General features: G+C 46.5%; 1 protein-coding gene across 1 annotated transcript; it reads right to left on the reverse strand.

Annotated features, from left to right (window-relative positions):
- Window positions 1–425: 425 nt before the first annotated feature.
- On the reverse strand, window positions 426–10,824 carry E2F1 (E2F transcription factor 1). The gene is made up of 7 exons (XM_077251954.1): window positions 9,820–10,824; window positions 6,664–6,754; window positions 6,179–6,398; window positions 5,357–5,509; window positions 3,713–3,827; window positions 3,136–3,343; window positions 426–2,087 (listed from the first exon to the last, which is right to left on the reverse strand). The coding sequence occupies exons 1-7, from the start codon at window positions 10,057–10,059 to the stop codon at window positions 1,852–1,854; spliced, it is 1,263 nt and encodes a 420-aa protein (XP_077108069.1). The 5' UTR covers window positions 10,060–10,824; the 3' UTR covers window positions 426–1,851.
- Between the last annotated feature and the right edge of the window lie 7,101 nt (window positions 10,825–17,925).

A 17,925-nucleotide genomic window follows, 5' to 3' on the forward strand; every position in this document is an offset into this window, starting at 1 on the left:
CTCCTTTCTACCCCAACTTACAAATCAAGAAGCGACCTATCAATATCCCCAAGTGCTCCGGTTGGAGTGGTCCTCCGGAGATCAGTGCCCCTTCCCTCTACTGGGAGAAATATCCCCAAGTAATCTTCACCGGCACCGTAGGTAACCCCTTCCTGTAACAGGAAACCATACTGGGGAGGTATAGAGGTAGGGTCCCTTTTATTTAGGTAGGTTTCCTGTTCCTGTGGGCGAATACTCTGTGTGCGGTGCTATCATGGTGAAGGGAAAATTGTGCAAAGAAATTTCATCAAGTCAACAGTGCCATTGCTTCGGAAATCTGATTAAACCAGATATTGTCCAGTAAGATCTCTTACAAAGAGCCTGGAACGAGGGCCCATTATATGTGGATATACATTTAGATTTAACTTCTCACACTGGAAACAACGTTCAGCTGAAAATCTCTTTATTGCAAAACGATTTACAGATAACTTAAGCAGAGATATTTACCAACACATTGGTCATGTCCGTTCTAAGCAAACATCCATGACAAAGTGCTCTCCTAAAGGGTCAGGGAGGGAAGGAAGGTAGAAAAAACACACTTATAAATACTGCTTAGAGAGGGTCTAGAGGAAAGTTAAGTGCAGAATACCTTGCACCCTCAGGTTTTTATGTACATCAGGAAAGTATCCTTAGGACAGGACCAAAGTTGTTTCCTGCATTTTCTTTGTTTTAATTTTTGTAGAATAGGCCTCAAGTATAAAAAAAAAAAAAAAATCATTTTCCAGTAATTTGATTGCTGTGAACAATGACTTTTCACACAAATAGTCCAGAAGTCAGTGGGTTAATCGCCATCTGCTTCGGAGACTCCAATTCCGTAGGTTGTGATAGGAAAATTAGCGAGGCATGCAGCATTGTTTTTCCTACAAAAACAATGGACCCCAGTGCAAGTCAATATGGACCATCAGACACTGCGTATACCAGAACCCACAGCGCAGATGTGGACAGAGCCTAAGACGAAAGTTAAAAGATGACCAATTCTGCATAAGTCAAGGCACCAGCATTCATACTGTAACATAGGACTGAACTGTACAGTGTTGGCAACATGAATCAATAGGAGGCATACCCTTACTATGTACAATATTGAGTGCTGTCACCATAGCGGAAAACTTTGCTTTAGCCCACTATATTCCCTATGCACGCTTCTTCCAACAGAAGTGGCTGTTCCCTAGAGAAAGCTTCTCGTTGGTGTCACCTTGATGGGGAAGGAAAAATCTAATTCTTCTGCTACCGACTATTAACAAATAGCTTTATAATTAAATAAATTATGATGAAACAAATCAGAACGCTGGAGACATTAAGGAACGATTAAAGCAGATGGACATAAAGCGCCCCCAGTAACCAGCAGGTCAGTTTATGTGGAGTTCATCATTTCACAAACTATTGAGCAGCTCGAAAAGCCAGCGCTGAATGTTCCTGGGTCTGCACAAGTCTTTAAGAATCAGCATAAAAACACAACTTCAGAGTCACGTGGTGTATGCGGGATACTTATGGTTACATTACTCAGGGTCTGGTACATCCATGCTTAGGTCTTCAACAGCTCAATGCAAGTGCTATGATTGTGCTACTGGTGCGCACCTTCAAAAATTAGTTATAAGTGCTGATTTACTTGCTCATTATGTATAAGCAATTTACGGGGAAAAAGCATTAGGGTGCACGACATGTTGCAGCTGGACAAGTGGCCAAAATTCTACCCATCCACAGTAAGCCAATGGTAGCACCCTTAATCTTCACAGACAGATCACATAGTGCAACCAGTACAGGTTAATGCAGGGGAGGAAACAGGTGCTCTTCTTGCTAAATGTGAAGGCTGCTTCAGTATTCACTGCATAAATCCAGAGATGTCAGGTCACCAAAATCACAGTCAAAGAGTTCGCTTACACCCTCGCTGTTCTCCAGCCCAAAGTGGTACTCGTGAGAGAGAGGAGGAGACAGACTGATGAACTCGTCAGGGAGAAAATCAGGCAGGACACCATCAGTGACCGGGGACAGGTGAAGGTCTTCTGCGGAGTAACCCAAGGGGAGATCTGTCTCCGGTGATAGCAGTGACTCTGGAATCAAAAAAATATACATTAAAAACCACCAGTTATAGCCAAAAAAATAAGATAAACTAAAAGGTTACACACTGGGGAATACAACGCTCATTCCATTCAATCTTTATGCACCACCCCAGAGGAAGAATGTAAGCTATGAACATTACTACACAGAAAGGTCATAAATCCAGTGACAGCCATAAGTAAACCCTTCCATAAAGGAACAGATTCTGCAATATACAAAACCCACGATACACATGTTCACAGAGTTTGGCCCTGGGGTACTTAAGATTTCACACAAGCGAATGTCTACGTCAGTATTTTCCATGCGCATAAAGCCCATCACCTTTATGAGTCCCACTGTGATCACTGCCTAACGAATCCTTTAGGCTACGTTCACATTAGCGGCGGGCGCCGCATGCGTCATGCGCCCCTATATTTAACATGGGGGCGCATGGACATGCGTCGCACTTGCGTTTTGCGCCACATGCGTCGCTGCGGCGCCCGCGTCCGGGCGCAGAGGACGCAGCAAGTTGCATTTTTGCTGCGTCCAAATTAAATTAAAAAAAGGACGCATGTGGCGCAAAACGCAGCGTTGTGCATGCGTTTTGCTGCGTTTTTGTTTGCGTTGTGCGCTGCGGCGCCGACGCTGCGGCGCACAACGCAAATGTGAACGTAGCCTTAGAGAGGACCCAAATTCTTTCCAGCAAAATATAAAAGCCCAGCAGACAGGAGGTGGCTATGATGGGCACTGAAGGACTTGGACAGAGCAGCATTGTCACCTCGGAGGCACACATTGGTGATGACCAGCACTTTTTCTACTGGAATATATCACTTGCCTCCAAAGTTGGACTAGAATATACAAGTCTTTTCTCATCGCATAATTTACATCTACTTACTCAAGCATGCTTCACATTCTCACACACCGATAACACAAAAGGACATGTGTGGTGCAGATACAGACATGTACGGTTTCACAGAAAAATGAATCATGTCTGCATAGGAACATGTACATCACTTAGGAGACTATAGATTACTTGTCCACCTAGAAGAGCAGGATCCTCACCTTGGTCACAAGAAAGCAGGCCTATGCCAATATCCTGAGAAGATTCCAGAACTGTGGACTCATTCCCGCTCTGTTTGCTTGGCGAGTTGTCAGAAGAATTTGTACCTTTGGTCGGAGTTTTGACAGGACTGCAAACCCCTGAAGTGTCATCTGGGCAGAGGAACACATCAATGGGTCCACAGGTACTTTTAAGAGAAATCTGCAGACCCTACAGTGAGAAGAAAAAATAAAGAAACCATACAAACTGGAAATAATTCTCTAACGTCCCAGAAAATTTGCATTTTAAAATACACCTGTCTACAGCACTGACTATAAAACCCATTTCACTTCCACAATAAAGTTCGGCACAACTCAAAACTTCTCAATGGCAGGACCAAGCAAAACACTTATTTTTTAGGAATCAGACAGAGTATAGCTGCATTTTGGTGTCACAGTGTCTGGACTGAAAAATACTTCCATTGACACTAAAGGGCTCTATGAAGACAATGAAGCAACATTAGGGCGGCCTGAAAGCCTTTATGAAGGCACTTCTACTTTCCATACCTCCCAGGTTTTGGCCTGTCAGACTCCTGCTTACCTCTGTGGGATCAGAAACTTGCATCTGTGTTTCTGGAGGAGCTTTAATCACCATCAACATGCGCTCTGAGGGGTCAGCGATGCTACGAAGATCCTGGCAAGTTACATATCCCAATGTGCCATCAGTTAAGGAAAGTCAATGCTTACAAAAAGAAAGGTTTTAGTCAATCTTTCAAGTATGGCGGCACCAAGTAATTACATGTATACTGCAACATTCTGCAGAATATAATCAAGCAATGCAAAAACTTTATAGGAGTTTTCAAGGGATAACAATAGATTACTCCTAAATATGTGCCATCAGTGTGATCACAGGAGCCCACCAACGCACTGTGCCTGGATAAACATGAAAGGGAACACGTCAGCTGATTCATGCTCCCCAAACTAATAGCAGCATGAATCAGGAAGACGCTGCATTACTGCAGCCGTGTATGTGGCTCATCCTGAAACGCTATGGCGAGAAGATGTGTTTTAAAAGCCGCCATGGACTATGCAGCCATCATGGATAACTAGTCGGAGACATGTCCTCGGCAGCTTCTCCTTGAAGGATCTGTCGCTATGTGTACAGGGTGAAGGGTGTCCATCTAGGAGAGCGGGACAAGAAGGAGTGGACTGAGCCTTGCCATGGTCTTGTCATCCGAGACACACACTCACCTAGGCTGGCTTTTCAATGTTTTCGTGTTTCAGGATAAGCCACGTGGCTGCAACAAGTGTGATCTAGGGAGCATGAATCAGCTTACAGATTCCTATTAAGTGAAAGAGCGTTTACTTAAAGGGAATCGGACATGTAAAAAAAAATGCCATTAATCTGGAGCTATAGGGTTAATCTGCTCTGAAGCTGCCTGGTGTCTGCACTGAGAGCCCCGCTGCCGTAAGGAAATTAACGTTATTCTTGCTGGCGATGCTTGACTTCCAGTCATAAGGGTGGTGCCACCATGGTAGTGAGTGGCAGCTGTAACCGCATCCCCGGCACTGACTGACATCCAGCTCAGCAGAGTATAAGTGCCAAGCTAGCTGTCAGTCAGTGCCGGGGTTTCAGTGACAGAAGTCACGCAAGGCCCCCATCACTGAAAGCCAGAGCCTTCCCAGAGGAATAAAGTTAATTTCCTCCCAGCAGGGCTCTCAGTGCAGGCAGGTTTAGAACAGTATTACTCACATATCTACTGGTAAAACGTTTTGTTTTTTTTTGTTTTTTACATGACTGATTCCCTTTAAGCAGTATTGCCCCCTTCATTCGGTGGATTGTGTGAGTTGGGTTCCAATTAGTGACGATCAAACGTGCTTGAATAAGGTGTTATCTGAGCATGCTTGAGTGCCAACAGTGTCTTCAGAGTGCTCGAATAATAAGTCTGACTCATACCTGTTAGGTAATCCTTAGACGTGTTGTGACTGTCGAACAGCCGTGAGACATGCAGCCTCAAGGACTCAAACATATTATTTGAGCACGCCAAAGACACTCATAGCACCCGAGAATGCTCCGATAACACCTTATCCCAGCACGTTCGCTCATCACTAGCTACAATCAATGACGCACTTACCGGTTATCTTAAAACAGCTATTCTAAAATAAGTTAATATCTGAAAACTCAGAATGATACAGTCTCCAATCTTTCCAGATCTCCATTGTTCTAAGACTACAGAAAGGATATTGTTGGCTCTCGGACTCCTCGGTGAGCAGCTTCAGCTGTGTGGTGCACATGTGAAGCAATTCATCTAACTGCTGCTCCGCTGCCACAAGATCCTGACAATCTTTCTCCAACATCTGGCATCTACTGCTGGACTCCACCACCGATCTGTTCCCGCTACAAAGAGAAGAGTACAGATAGGTCATTCAGAGATCTAATGAAATTAGCCCTCCCCACAGTAGCCAAAGAAATATTACCACAACTGGCAAAATGTTGGAAACCAAAGTCTTTTTAGAAATCTTATCTATGGAGACTGCTGACCAGACACAGCCAAGAAATTGGATCCATAGGGTGCTTTCACATTGCGTTTAGGGACACACTCGGTCGCCCTGACGGGGGGAAAACATCTCAACTCCCCGTAAAACAGGATTTGGACATATGGGCTGATGGGTCCATGACTAATGGTGGCGGCAGAACGAACGTGCGCTGTGACGTGCATCATTTTCGGGAGTCTACACTTAACCGAGGCGGACACTCACATGTAGTAGACTGCGTCAGAGCGTCCATCTCCAGTAGGCTTACGTTCCTGAACATGAAGCACCTCAGAGCGCACGTTGGCTCTGCCGCCACCATTAGTCATCGTCTCTTTCAGCACATATGTCTGAATCCAGTTTTGCGCAGGGTTCGGACACATGCCCCGACAGGGCCACCAAGGGTACCCCTAAACGCAATGTTAAAGTACCCTTACGAAATAACGGAGAGGCACGGACAGAAGGCAGAGGCACATGTCGTAGGAACATGTCTTTCTGAAAGTCGTCCCTGATTATCAGTTGGAGATTCACTCACAGCCATTGGATGTGGTTTTTAGATTTTTTAGTGATCAGGTGGATCCCTTCCAGCACATTGGTGATGTCATAGATCCGCCTCTTTTGCACATTCAGGACCTGGGCGGCCCAGTTTAAGTCCACCACTCCATCCGCAGACTTGCTGAGAAGCTCCAGAAACCTCTTGGTTGTAAGGTTCAAAGATGTCTCATAACGTGATCTCTCTCCTGGAGACTTCACGCCTAGAAAAAAAAAAATAAACATGACAGAGCAAGAATTACACTCAGGAATTAAAATATTATAGTAATTATTATTGGCCAAGGATAAATCGTGCTGATGAATAAGGACTATAGATCCAAAACATAAATTACATATCCAACTCTAAAGGGGAAGTAAGTAAAGGAGACTTTTATAAAACAGCATATAATAGATCGGAGCTCAAAATAAGCAGACTGGCTTGCAATAGCTCGAGTGCGGCGTCCAGCAACTGCAATGCAATGTGCGAACCTCTAGCGGGATTTCTCGCCTTCCCACGTGGTGTCTGAAGTCCTTGTGGAATATACCGGTGTCCGGCCTCCAAATCCAGTTTTCTCTTCACCTGAAAAAAACAAACAAAGAAGACCAGGCATTTAAAAAGGGAACACGGAAAGGTTTTTATCAACAAGAGATCATCACTAGAGGACTAGTAAACCTGCTGAAAGGTAGTCCTGCATATTCATGAGCTCTGTATAGTGCCGCCCCCACCACTGTGCCAGCTTTCTGCCCATGTATAGTACACAAATCAACAACTGTGGTGTTGGCGGGGTTATGCAGAGCTCAGCACTGGTAAATCTGCAGCAGATAAAATGGGGATTTTATCAAAATGACAGCAAGCAGCCCAGTAGCACGTGCCTGGAATCAGGGTCTCTGCACTACATCATGCTGCTCTCAGATGTGGTAGCAAAAACCTGGTGACAGATGCCCTTTAAGCAAACAGAAGCAGATGGGCCTCCATTGATTATTACAAAGTCTATCTAGGTTCTGTTTTTTTAGAACATTAGAAAAAATTCTGCATTCAGATACCAAACAGACCCAATAATCAATGCGGCCCCTCTGACTCCATCCACATAACTGTTGCACCAGAATAGACTAAGGGAAAGGTCCACATGGACATGCAAACCGAGCCTTACAAGGGAACATTGCACACCATAAGCCAGCCACGTACAGCATGGAGAGCCCTGTGGGATTCGGAATGCCGCCATGAGGATCTGTGCAGGGCCAAACATTATGGGATTATACTTGCAAAAAAATAAAGGGACAGTAGCCCTGTAACGTGGTATTAAGCTAAAGTAGTGGTCCACATTCAGAAGCCACGCCCGTCCGGCTCTCCGAAGCCACGCGCCCTTCCGGCTCCCCCCTCCCAACAAAAGCCACGCGCCCGTCCGGCTCCCCCCTCCCAACAAAATCCACGCGCCCATCCGGCTCCCCCCTCCCAACAAAATCCACGTGCCCATCCGGCTCCCCCCTCCCAACAAAAGCCACACGCCCGTCCAGTAGAGACCCCCCCCCCCCCCCCCAAGCCACAGCTTGCTAATGATAGGTGTACCCAAGCATCTGGAAACTGTGAGGGTGACTGCAGCCATGCTTAGATCCATGCACCCGATATGTGTTGCGGATGGGTGCCCGTGATATGCCATTTGGCACATTTTTAAACAGAGACCTCTACCAAGAACAGAGAGAGAATAAATTGCTGGGATTCTTCCCCACCCAGACCCACTGTGCCTGTAAGAAATCGCTCATGTGATGTGGCCTATTAACTTATCGGTTTGTGGGCGGTCTGTTGTGTACAGAAAACTGCAAAAAACGTGTGCTAAGTACTCTCCTTCAAAGGGGTATTACGTTTGGAAGTTATCCCCCATCCATTAGATAAAGAATAAACTTTCCAATCAGCCCTGATTCTGACGGCAGCGGTCAATCATGATCAGTGCCACAACATTCATTCTCCTGGGAGTCCTGAAGACAAACTGAGGGCAGCTCTTGGCCCTCTCCGGCACACCCATTAAGAATGAATGGAGCAGCAGTCCACACTCTTGACCACCACTCCATTCACACAGAACCCTTCGGAACCCATGTTTTCGGAATCGGTGGGGGTCCCGGCAGTCGGGAAGTGATCCCTTATGTATAACTTTAAGACTGGCAATTGGGAGGGTGCATATTTCAGCGGTAGAGCAATGACAGCTTAGTGCTGCCTTGCTTCCTCAGAGCAGGCCATGGCTAGTACATGTCTGCCTCTCCTGAAGCCGCACCTTGGGTCACATCTGCTGAGTGAATTTCCCCACCACAGCCCATGTCAGGAGCGTGGGTGAGCCTGACACCAACCTATCCCATACGTGTAGGGGAGCGTCTGCTAGATGTGGAGAAACAAGTATTTCTCTGCCAGAGGGAGATGCATCACATTACAGACATGTGAAACCCAGTCTGAGGGGAGACAGACCGCGCGCGCTCGCCCATCAGATAACAGAAAGTGAGACAAATCTCTGCTCAATCTAACGTAGTCTCACATATTTCATGCGTCGCTGGATGGTAAATGGGTTGTAGATGAGAGAAACATGGCTGCTTTCCTCCACAATCTGTGGTGTGACTGGCATTACAGGTCAGGTCAGGTTTACTGCCACAATATGATTATACTGCGGAACAGACGTGGGCCCCATTCACGTGGCTGAGGCTTGTGTACGGCTTTTTTTGTGGATAAAACACAGACCTGTTGTAGTATATGGACCTTATTCAGTGTCAGGTGTATTGTATATAGATGGTGGCAGTCAAGAGATTGGTCAGATTTGTGGAGCAAAAAGGGGAAACAAACAGACCGTACACAGATCCCTGTGCGGCCTGTAAGTCACGGACTAATGCTAGGGCCTTGGAAACCTCCATCAGTTACGGGGAAAACCAGGACCAGGCTAGTAAGAAGCTGGAATCCAGTACACTGCCAAATGTGTGCGTGTGTGAACTCGGCCTTACAGGAATGACACGTACTGCTTCGTTATGGTAATAAAGACATGTAGTGTGCTGGGAACGCTCCTGCCGCAGGTAGCCACACACAGGCCAGGCTGTATATATTCCCCTGTGCAGTGTGCCCATCGCCCACACACAGCCCGGCAATAGGGGGCAGATGACTAGATGGTGGAGATTGTTCGCAGCCTTCACATGTCAAACTTGACCCTTTAACTCTGCTAAAGTGCGGCTGCAGCTGATAGATAAGACCAGGCCCAGATCTGACGTGGTAACCCTACCCACTGCCAGACAGCGGAGCGTCCTCGGGCCCCGACATCCCTGCAGTGTACACTTACAGCGAGGGTCCGGCCATTGTGGCCACAATATGGCGCTTCCAACAGGACATCACTCCTCACATCTACATGTCATCCTGTGGTGAATGCCGGCCATAGCGGCAGTCACCCAGCTTTACCAAACTCCTGAATGGCAAACTATAGGGGTATCACTGTAGGTAGGCAGACGTGATGACCTCCGCAGCCATCGTCACACAGCCAAGGGTCCCATCCCATATTACACTTGTGTATTACTAGAGCCGGAGAAGTAAGGAACACCCCAAAAACAAGCCCCTAAAGTTTATAAGAGCCCTCTCTAGATAAAGGTTTCAAGGAAAAAAAACAAAATAAGGGGGATTACCGGAGGACGTCCAAGGGTGGGCTTCTGTCCCGCAATTCCTGGGCTCGGTCCTTGTGGGGTGGTGAAGAGCATCAGCTCGGCCTCGCTGAGGCCGGAGTTTGTGGGTCCCTCTCCTGGCACATCTGGGGTGGATATAATGACGATCTGCTGCTCCGCCACATGGATGGTGCCACCGGCTTCCCAAAGTGCCCCTAGCTCTCCATCAATGCAGCCGTAAGTGACCCCAAAGTCCTGGGACATGATCAGAGGGGTTACTCCCTCAGGTTGCCACCAAGCCCTACTTCCATGTCCACGACTAAAGCCAAGTCTACAGAAGGAACCTCGACCCAAGGGCGGACGACCAACCTGACCCAAGGTCACCGGGCAGAATCCACATCACCTGGACTCGGGAGAGGGGACGCCGGAGCCCTTCATTGACCCCTCTGTGGTTACAGGCACAATGGTGGTCCTCCAGCCAATGTCACAGAGCACAGTCCCCATACATGACTGCCTGTAACCATGCCAACTCTGGACGGAGGGGCCACAACTGGGACGATTAAAGGGCCATCAGGGCCAATCACAACAATAACCCACGGAGTTAAAGGGATCCGAGGGGAGAGAAACAATCCGGCACCAGCTAATACAAGGGGCACTAGGAACCATGCCTACAGCAACAAAGGGGGCAGGGACTCAGCACACACAATGGTCAGTCATGTCACAGCCACCGACCAGAGCCCACATCTATGCTCCAAGGGCTAAAAACCGCAGGAGGAGAAACCGGCCGATCCGCATCTGGTCTTCAGGTCCCCGCACTGCTAGGCCAGTCCGTGTCTCACTGCCGGGACATCGCCATCCTCTGAAGTGTCAGCCGTGCCTCACACAGACGGGGTCTCCGTGCCGGGGGGATCGGGGGTCGTGCCCGCAGTCTGTGGTCCTGGGATCGCTATTGTTGTCTCCCCCCAGCTGATCCCCGGATCTCCCAGCTCTCGCCCATTTGCGCGCCAATTCCTTTTTTGCCGCGAAACTTCAGCTACGTCATCAGCTACTTGCTATTGGCTGCTGAGATCTCATCAAAATGTTCTGATTGGTTGAACGAACATTCGAAATAGGCGGTCAGGAAAAGAAGGTTTGATTGATGTGTGCAGAAACCAATGGAGTGATAGAACGGAGCAAAACAAGGGCAGTGATTGGTCACATGCTCGGCGGTGGGCTGGGTCCTGTCAGGAGCATACAGTTCTGTGTAGAGAATGTATGGAGGAGGATGAATGGGCAGTGAAGGGCTCTGCCCGGGGCAGTGTGCATGGGTCTGCGGGGAGCCAATGGCAACTTGTGATAGCAGTGGCGACAACAAGCAGATATCTGAGCACACTCATACTATACATGTACTCACATAAAGACGTAGAAATAATTCGGTCTTTATTTTTAAAGGGAGATTTTTATACTAAGATATTATAATATTGAGAATGTGTGCCAGATATATATCTTTGTACCGTGTTAGCCAGTAGATAGAAAAATATTTAGAATTGAGGACTCTCAATTCTAAATATTTTTTCTGCCAGAACTAAGATTATTATTATTTACACCATTGAATCCATGGTGCTGTACATGAGAAGGGGTTACATCAAAATACAGATATCACTTAGAGTAAGCAAACTAACAATGACAGACTGATACAGAGGGGTGATTACCCTGCCCTTGCGGGCTTACGAGCTTTGGTGTTGGTGAGGCGGTAGCTCTGATAACGGTGAGGAGGCAGCGGGGTCAGTGCAGGCTGTAGGCTTTCTTGAAGAGATGGGTTTTCCGGTTCCATCTGAAGGATCCGAATGTGGTTGATAGTCGGACGTGTTGGGGCAGAGAATTCCAGAGGATGGGGGATATTCGGGAGAAGTCATGGAGGCGGTTGGGTGAGGAGTAGATAAGTGTGGAGGAGAGAACGGTCTTCGGAGATTACGTGAGGGAAGATCGGAAGATTAGTTCAGAGATATATGGAGGAGACAGGTTATGGATGGCCTTGTAGGTCAGTATTAGTAATTTGAATTGGATACGCTGAGGGAATGGGAGCCAGTGAAGAGATTTGCAGAGAGGGGAAGCGGAGAAGTAGCGAGGAGAGAGATGGATTAGTCGGGCAGCAGAGTTAAGGATGGACTGGAGAGGTGAAAGGGTGTTACCAGGGAGGCCACAGAAAAGGATGTTGCAGTAGTCAAGGCGGGAGATGATGAGGGCACGCACAAGCATTTTAGTAGATTGACGGTTGAGGAAAAGACGGATTCTGGAGATGTTTTTGAGCTGGAGGCAACAGGACGTGGAAAGAGCTTGGATGTGCGGTTTGAAGGACAGAGCAGAGTCAAGGGTTACTCTGAAGCAGTGGACATCCGGTACGGGGGAAAGCGTGATGTCGTTAATTGCGATAGATAGGTCAGGTATGGAAGATCTGTGGGATGGAGGAAAGATGATGAGTTCAGATTTGTCCACATTGAGTTTGAGAAAGCGAGAGGAGAAGAAGGATGATATGGCTGATAAACACTCCGGGATTCTGGACAGCAGAGAGGTGACGTCTGGGCCAGAAAGGTAAATCTGAGTGTCATCAGCATAAAGGTGGTACTGGAATCCATGGGACTTCATGAGTTGTCCCAGGCCAAGTGTGTAGATTGAGAAGAGTAGGGGTCCTAGAAAGGAGCCTTGGGGGCTCCAACAGAGAGAGGGTGGGATGAGGAGGTAGTGTGGGAGTGGGAGATGCTGAATGTGTGGTTGGAAAGGTATGAAGAGATCCAGGATGGGGCGAGGTCTTTGATGCCAAAGGAGGAGAGGATCTGTAGTAGGAGGCAGTGGTCAACTGTGTCAAAAGCAGAGGACAGGTCTAGAAGGAGTACAGAGTATTGTCAGTTAGCTTTGGCTGTAAGTAGGTCATTAGTGATTTTGGTCAGGGCTGTCTCAGTTGAGTGATGGGGCGGTTAAAGGTTTTGAATAACTGTTTGGGGTTGCAGGATAGGGAGGATACGAGGGTTGTGAAGTAGGCCTGTTTAACCCCTTCACCCTCGGAGCTTTTTCCGTTTTTCCGTTTTCGTTTTTCGCTCCCCTCCTTCCCAGAGCCATAACTTTTTTATTTTTCCGTCAATTTGGCCATGTGAGGGCTTATTTTTTGCGGGACGAGTTGTACTTTTGAACGACATCATTGGTTTTAGCATGTCGTGTACTAGAAAACGGGAAAAAAATTCCAAGTGCAGTGAAATTGCAAAAAAAGTGCAATCCCACACTTGTTTTTTGCTTGCCTATTTTGCTAGGTTCACTAAATGCTAAAACTGACCTGCCATTATGATTCTCCAGGTCACTATGAGTTCATAGACACCTAACATGACTAGGTTATTTTTCACCTAAGTGGTGAAAAAAAATTCCAAACTTTGCAAAAAACAAAACAAAACAAAATTGCGCCATTTTCCGATACTTGTAGCGTCTCCATTTTTCGTGATCTGGGGTCAGGTGAGGGCTTATTTTTTGCGTGCAGAGCTGGCGTTTTTAATGATAGCATTTTGGTGCAGATACGTTCTTTTGATCGCCCGTTATTGCATTTTAATGCAATGTCGTGGCGACCAAAAAAACGTAAATCTGGCGTTTCGAATTTTTTTCTCATTACGCCATTTAGCGATCAGGTTAATGCTTTTTTTTTTATTGATAGATCGGGCGATTCTGAACGCGGCGATACCAAATATGTGTAGGTTGGGTTTTTTTTTTAATTGATTTATTTTGATTGGGGCGAAAGGGGGGTGATTTAAACTTTTATATATTTTTTATTTTTTTTCACATTTTTAAAAACTTTTTTTTTTTTACTTTTGCCATGCTTCTATAGCCTCCATGGGAGGCTAGAAGCAGGCACAGCCCGATCGGCTCTGCTATGCAGCAGTGATCATAAGATCGCTGCTACACAGCAGATTTGCAGGTGTGCTGTGAGCGCCGACCACAGGGGGGCGCTCACAGCCACCGGCAATCAGTAACCATAGAGGTCTCAAGGACCTCTATGGTTACAATGGAGGAGCATCGCCGACCCCCGATCATGTGACGGGGGTCGGCGATGCGCTCATATCCGGCCACACGGCCGGATGCGGTAGTTAAATGCCGCTGTCTGCGTTTGACAGCGGCATTTAACTAGTTAATAGGCGCGCGCAGATCGCGATTCTGCTTGCGCCTATTGCGGGCACATGTCAGCTGTTCAAAACAGCTGACATGTCCCGGCTTTGATGCGCGCTCACCGCCGGAGCGCACATCAAAGCGGGGGTCCTGACATGTGACGTACTATACCGTCAGATGTCTGGAAGGGGTTAACAGAGGTGAGAGCAGATTTAAAAGCGAGTGTTGCCTGTTTGAATGCAGTGAAAGATCATCACAATAATTAGTTTAAACGTTAGATTTTATTGAATTATATACAAATTATAAAAAAAACATAAAAAATGTCCCAACATACAGACACAAAGACAAATTGGTGGATGAGCCCTTTGGAGACCCCAGTAGTGAAGAGACCCTGACAACAAATGTAAGAAATATACAACTATATACAAGAAATAAATATACAATTTCAATTGTGCCCTTTGGATTTCTCGCTCTGTGTGTAATAAACTCCCTTTCATCCATGACTTCTTCCTTTCTAATTCTCTTAACCTCCTGGCTCTTACTGAAACCTGGATCCAGCAGCCAGACACCACCGCTGCTGCTGCTCTCATATGGTGGACTACATTTTTCTCATACCCCAAGATCAGACAATAGAGCAGGTTGAGGCGTTGGTCTGCTCGTATAACCCAAATGCACCTTCCAAGTTATCCTCCAAGTACCCTCCCTTGTCTTCCCTTCCTTTGAGGTCCATGCGGTCAGACTCTATATGCCCTTCTCCATGCAAGTGGCGTATCATCCTCTCGACCCCTCTCATCAGTTCCTGGATCATTTTGCCACCTGGCTTCCACACTTTCTCTCCTGTGACATCCCCACCCTCATCATGGGTGATTTCAACATTTCCATTGCTTTTCCCCTCTTCCCATCTGCTTCTAACCTTTAATCTGTAACCTCCTCTTTCGGCCTCTCGCAGCATACTAACTCTCCAAAGCATGAAGACAGAAACTCCCTCGACTTGGTCTTCTCCCGGCTTTGCTCAGTGGATGATTTCACAAACTCCCCTCTCTGACCACAACCTTCTTTCATTCTCTATCAAGAACTGCCATCCCGCTAAGGTCATCTCCACTTTCCACACTTATAGAAATATACAGGCCAATAACGTCCAGAAACTTATGAAGAACTTGCAGTCCTCATTGGCCCCTATCTCCTCCCTCTCATGTCCTGATTCTGCACTGAAGCATTTCAATGAAACCCTGCAAAGTGCCCTGGATGAAATTGCACCTCCTATACATAGAACAACTCGGTACAGACGGCGACAACCGTGGCACACGCTGCAAACACGTTTCCTGCAGCGGTGCTCCAGGTGCGCCAAACATCTGTGGAGAAATCTAATCTACCCGAAGATTTCATCCACTATAAGTTCATGTTTAAAACATACAACACTGTCCTTCACCATTCCAAACAAACCTATTTTAACACCCTCATCACCTCACTGTCCAATAACCCTAAACATCTCTGACACTTTTCATTCCCTACTCAACCCAAGAGTTCAGGCCCCAACCACGGATCTCCATGCTGACGATCTGGCCAATTACTTCAAAGAAAAAATTGACCACATCCGACAGGAAATTATCTCCCAATCCCCTCATACCATGCACTGTCCTCCCTCCCCCACTGCATCTAGCTCACTCTCTGACTTTGAACCAGTAACAGAAGAAGTGCTCCTTGCATCTTCTCGCCAAACCACTTGCACCAGTGACCCAATTCCGTCACATCTCCTCCAGTTCCTTTCCCCGGCTGTCACCTCTCACCTAACAAAAATGTTCAACCTTTCTCTCTCTTTTGGTATCTTTCCCTCATTTCAGCATGCCATCATACATCCATTACTTAAAAAAACATCCCTCGATCAAAACTGTGCTGCTAATTATAGACCTGTCTCTAATCTTCCTTTCATCTCTAAACTCCTGGAATGGCTGATCCACTCCCGTCTTATCCGCTATCTCCCAGATAACTCTTCTCGACCCTCTACAATCCGGTTTCCCCTCTTTACACTCTACTGAAACTGCCCTCACTAAAGTCTCTAATGACCTACTAACAGCTAAATCTAATTGTCACTACTCCATGCTAATTCTCTTGGATCTCTCCGCAGCATTCGATACTGTAGATCATCTGCTCCTCCTCACTATGCTCCGCTCCATCGGCCTCAAGGACACAATTCTCCTGGTTCTTCTTTTATCTCTCTGACCTCTCCTTCACTGTATCTTTTGCTGGTTCCTCCTCCTCTCAATTTCCCCTTACTGTTGGGGTTCCTCAAGGAGCAGTCCTAGGTCCCCTCCTCTTCTCTTTGTATACTGCCCCTATTGGACAAACAATCAGTAGATTTGGTTTCCAGTACCATCTCTATGCTGATGACATCCAATTATACACTTCTTCTCCTGATATCACGCCTGCCTTTTTAGAAAACACCAGTGATTGTCTTACCGCTGTCTCTAACATCATGTCCTCGCTCTATCTGAAACTGAACCTGTCAAAAACTGAACTCCTCGTGTTCTCTCCCTCTACTAACCTACCTTTGCCTGACATTGCCATCTCCGTGTGTGGTTCCACCATTACTCCCAAGCAACATGCCCGCTGCCTTGGGGTCATACTTGATTCCGAGCTTTCATTCACCCCCCACATCCGATCACTGGCTCGCTCTTCTTATCTGCATCTCAAAAACATTTCTAGAATTCGCCCTTTTCTTACTTTTGACTCTGCAAAAACTCTTACTGTCTCACTTATTCATTCTCGCCTGGACTATTGTAACTCTCTACTAATCGGCCTCCCTCTTACCAAACTCTCCCCGCTCCAATCTGTCCTGAATGCTGCAGCCAGGATCATATTCCTCACCAACCGTTACACCGATGCCTCTACCTTGTGCCAGTCATTACACTGGTTACCCATCCACTCCAGAATGCAGTACACAACTATTACCCTCATCCACAAAGCACTCCATGGCTCAACACCACCCTACATCTCCTCCCTGGTCTCAGTGTACCACCCTACCCGTGCTCTCCGTTCTGCTAATGACCTGAGGTTAACATCCTCAATAATCAAAACCTCTCACTTTCATCTCCAAGACTTTTCACGTGCTTCGCCAATTCTTTGGAATGCACTACCCAGGTTAATACGATTTATCCCCAATCCCCACAGTTTTAAGCGTGCCCTAAAAACGCATTTGTTCAGACTGGCCTACCGCCTCAACACATTAACCTAACTATTCCTGTGTGGCCCATTCAAAAAACTTAAACCATAATCAGGTTCCTCGCATCATGTTCTCATACACTTTATGCAGTTAATAGCCCTCTGTGTCTGTACTGTTACATATTTAGGCAGTTTAACTGGTTCATGCAGCTTTACATGAACACCCGATCCTTACACTATGGCTGGTCCGAACAACGACAGCTATTGTTACCATCCACCTCTCGCGTCTCCCCTTTTTCCTCATAGTTTGTAAGCTTGCGAGAAGGGCCCTCACTCCTCTTGGTATCTGTTTTGAACAGTAATTATTGTTATGCTGTAATGTCTATTGTCTGTACAAATCCCCTCTATAATTTGTAAAGCGCTGCAGAATATGTTCGCGCTATATAAATAAAATTATTATTATTATACAACCTAATAAGGAGCTCACCCAATAATAAGGAGCTCACCTAATAATAAATACTCACGCAATAATAAGGATCTCGCCCAATAATAAGGAGTTCACTTAACAATAAGGAGCTCACTCAATAATAATGAGCTCACCCAATAATAGTGATCTCACCCATAATGAGGAGTTCCCCTAATAATAATGAGCTCACCCAATAATAAGGAGCTCACCTAATAATAAGAAGCTCACCCAATAATGAACACACCTAATAATAAAGAGCTCACCCAATAATAATGAGCTCACCTAATTATAAGGAGCTCACCCAATAATAAGCTCACCTAATAAGGAGCTCACCCAATAATAAGGATCTTACCCAATAATAGTGATCTCACCCAATAATG

This window comes from Ranitomeya variabilis, chromosome 4 (genome assembly GCF_051348905.1).
Source record: "Ranitomeya variabilis isolate aRanVar5 chromosome 4, aRanVar5.hap1, whole genome shotgun sequence".
In the NCBI taxonomy this organism is placed as follows: domain Eukaryota; kingdom Metazoa; phylum Chordata; class Amphibia; order Anura; family Dendrobatidae; genus Ranitomeya; species Ranitomeya variabilis.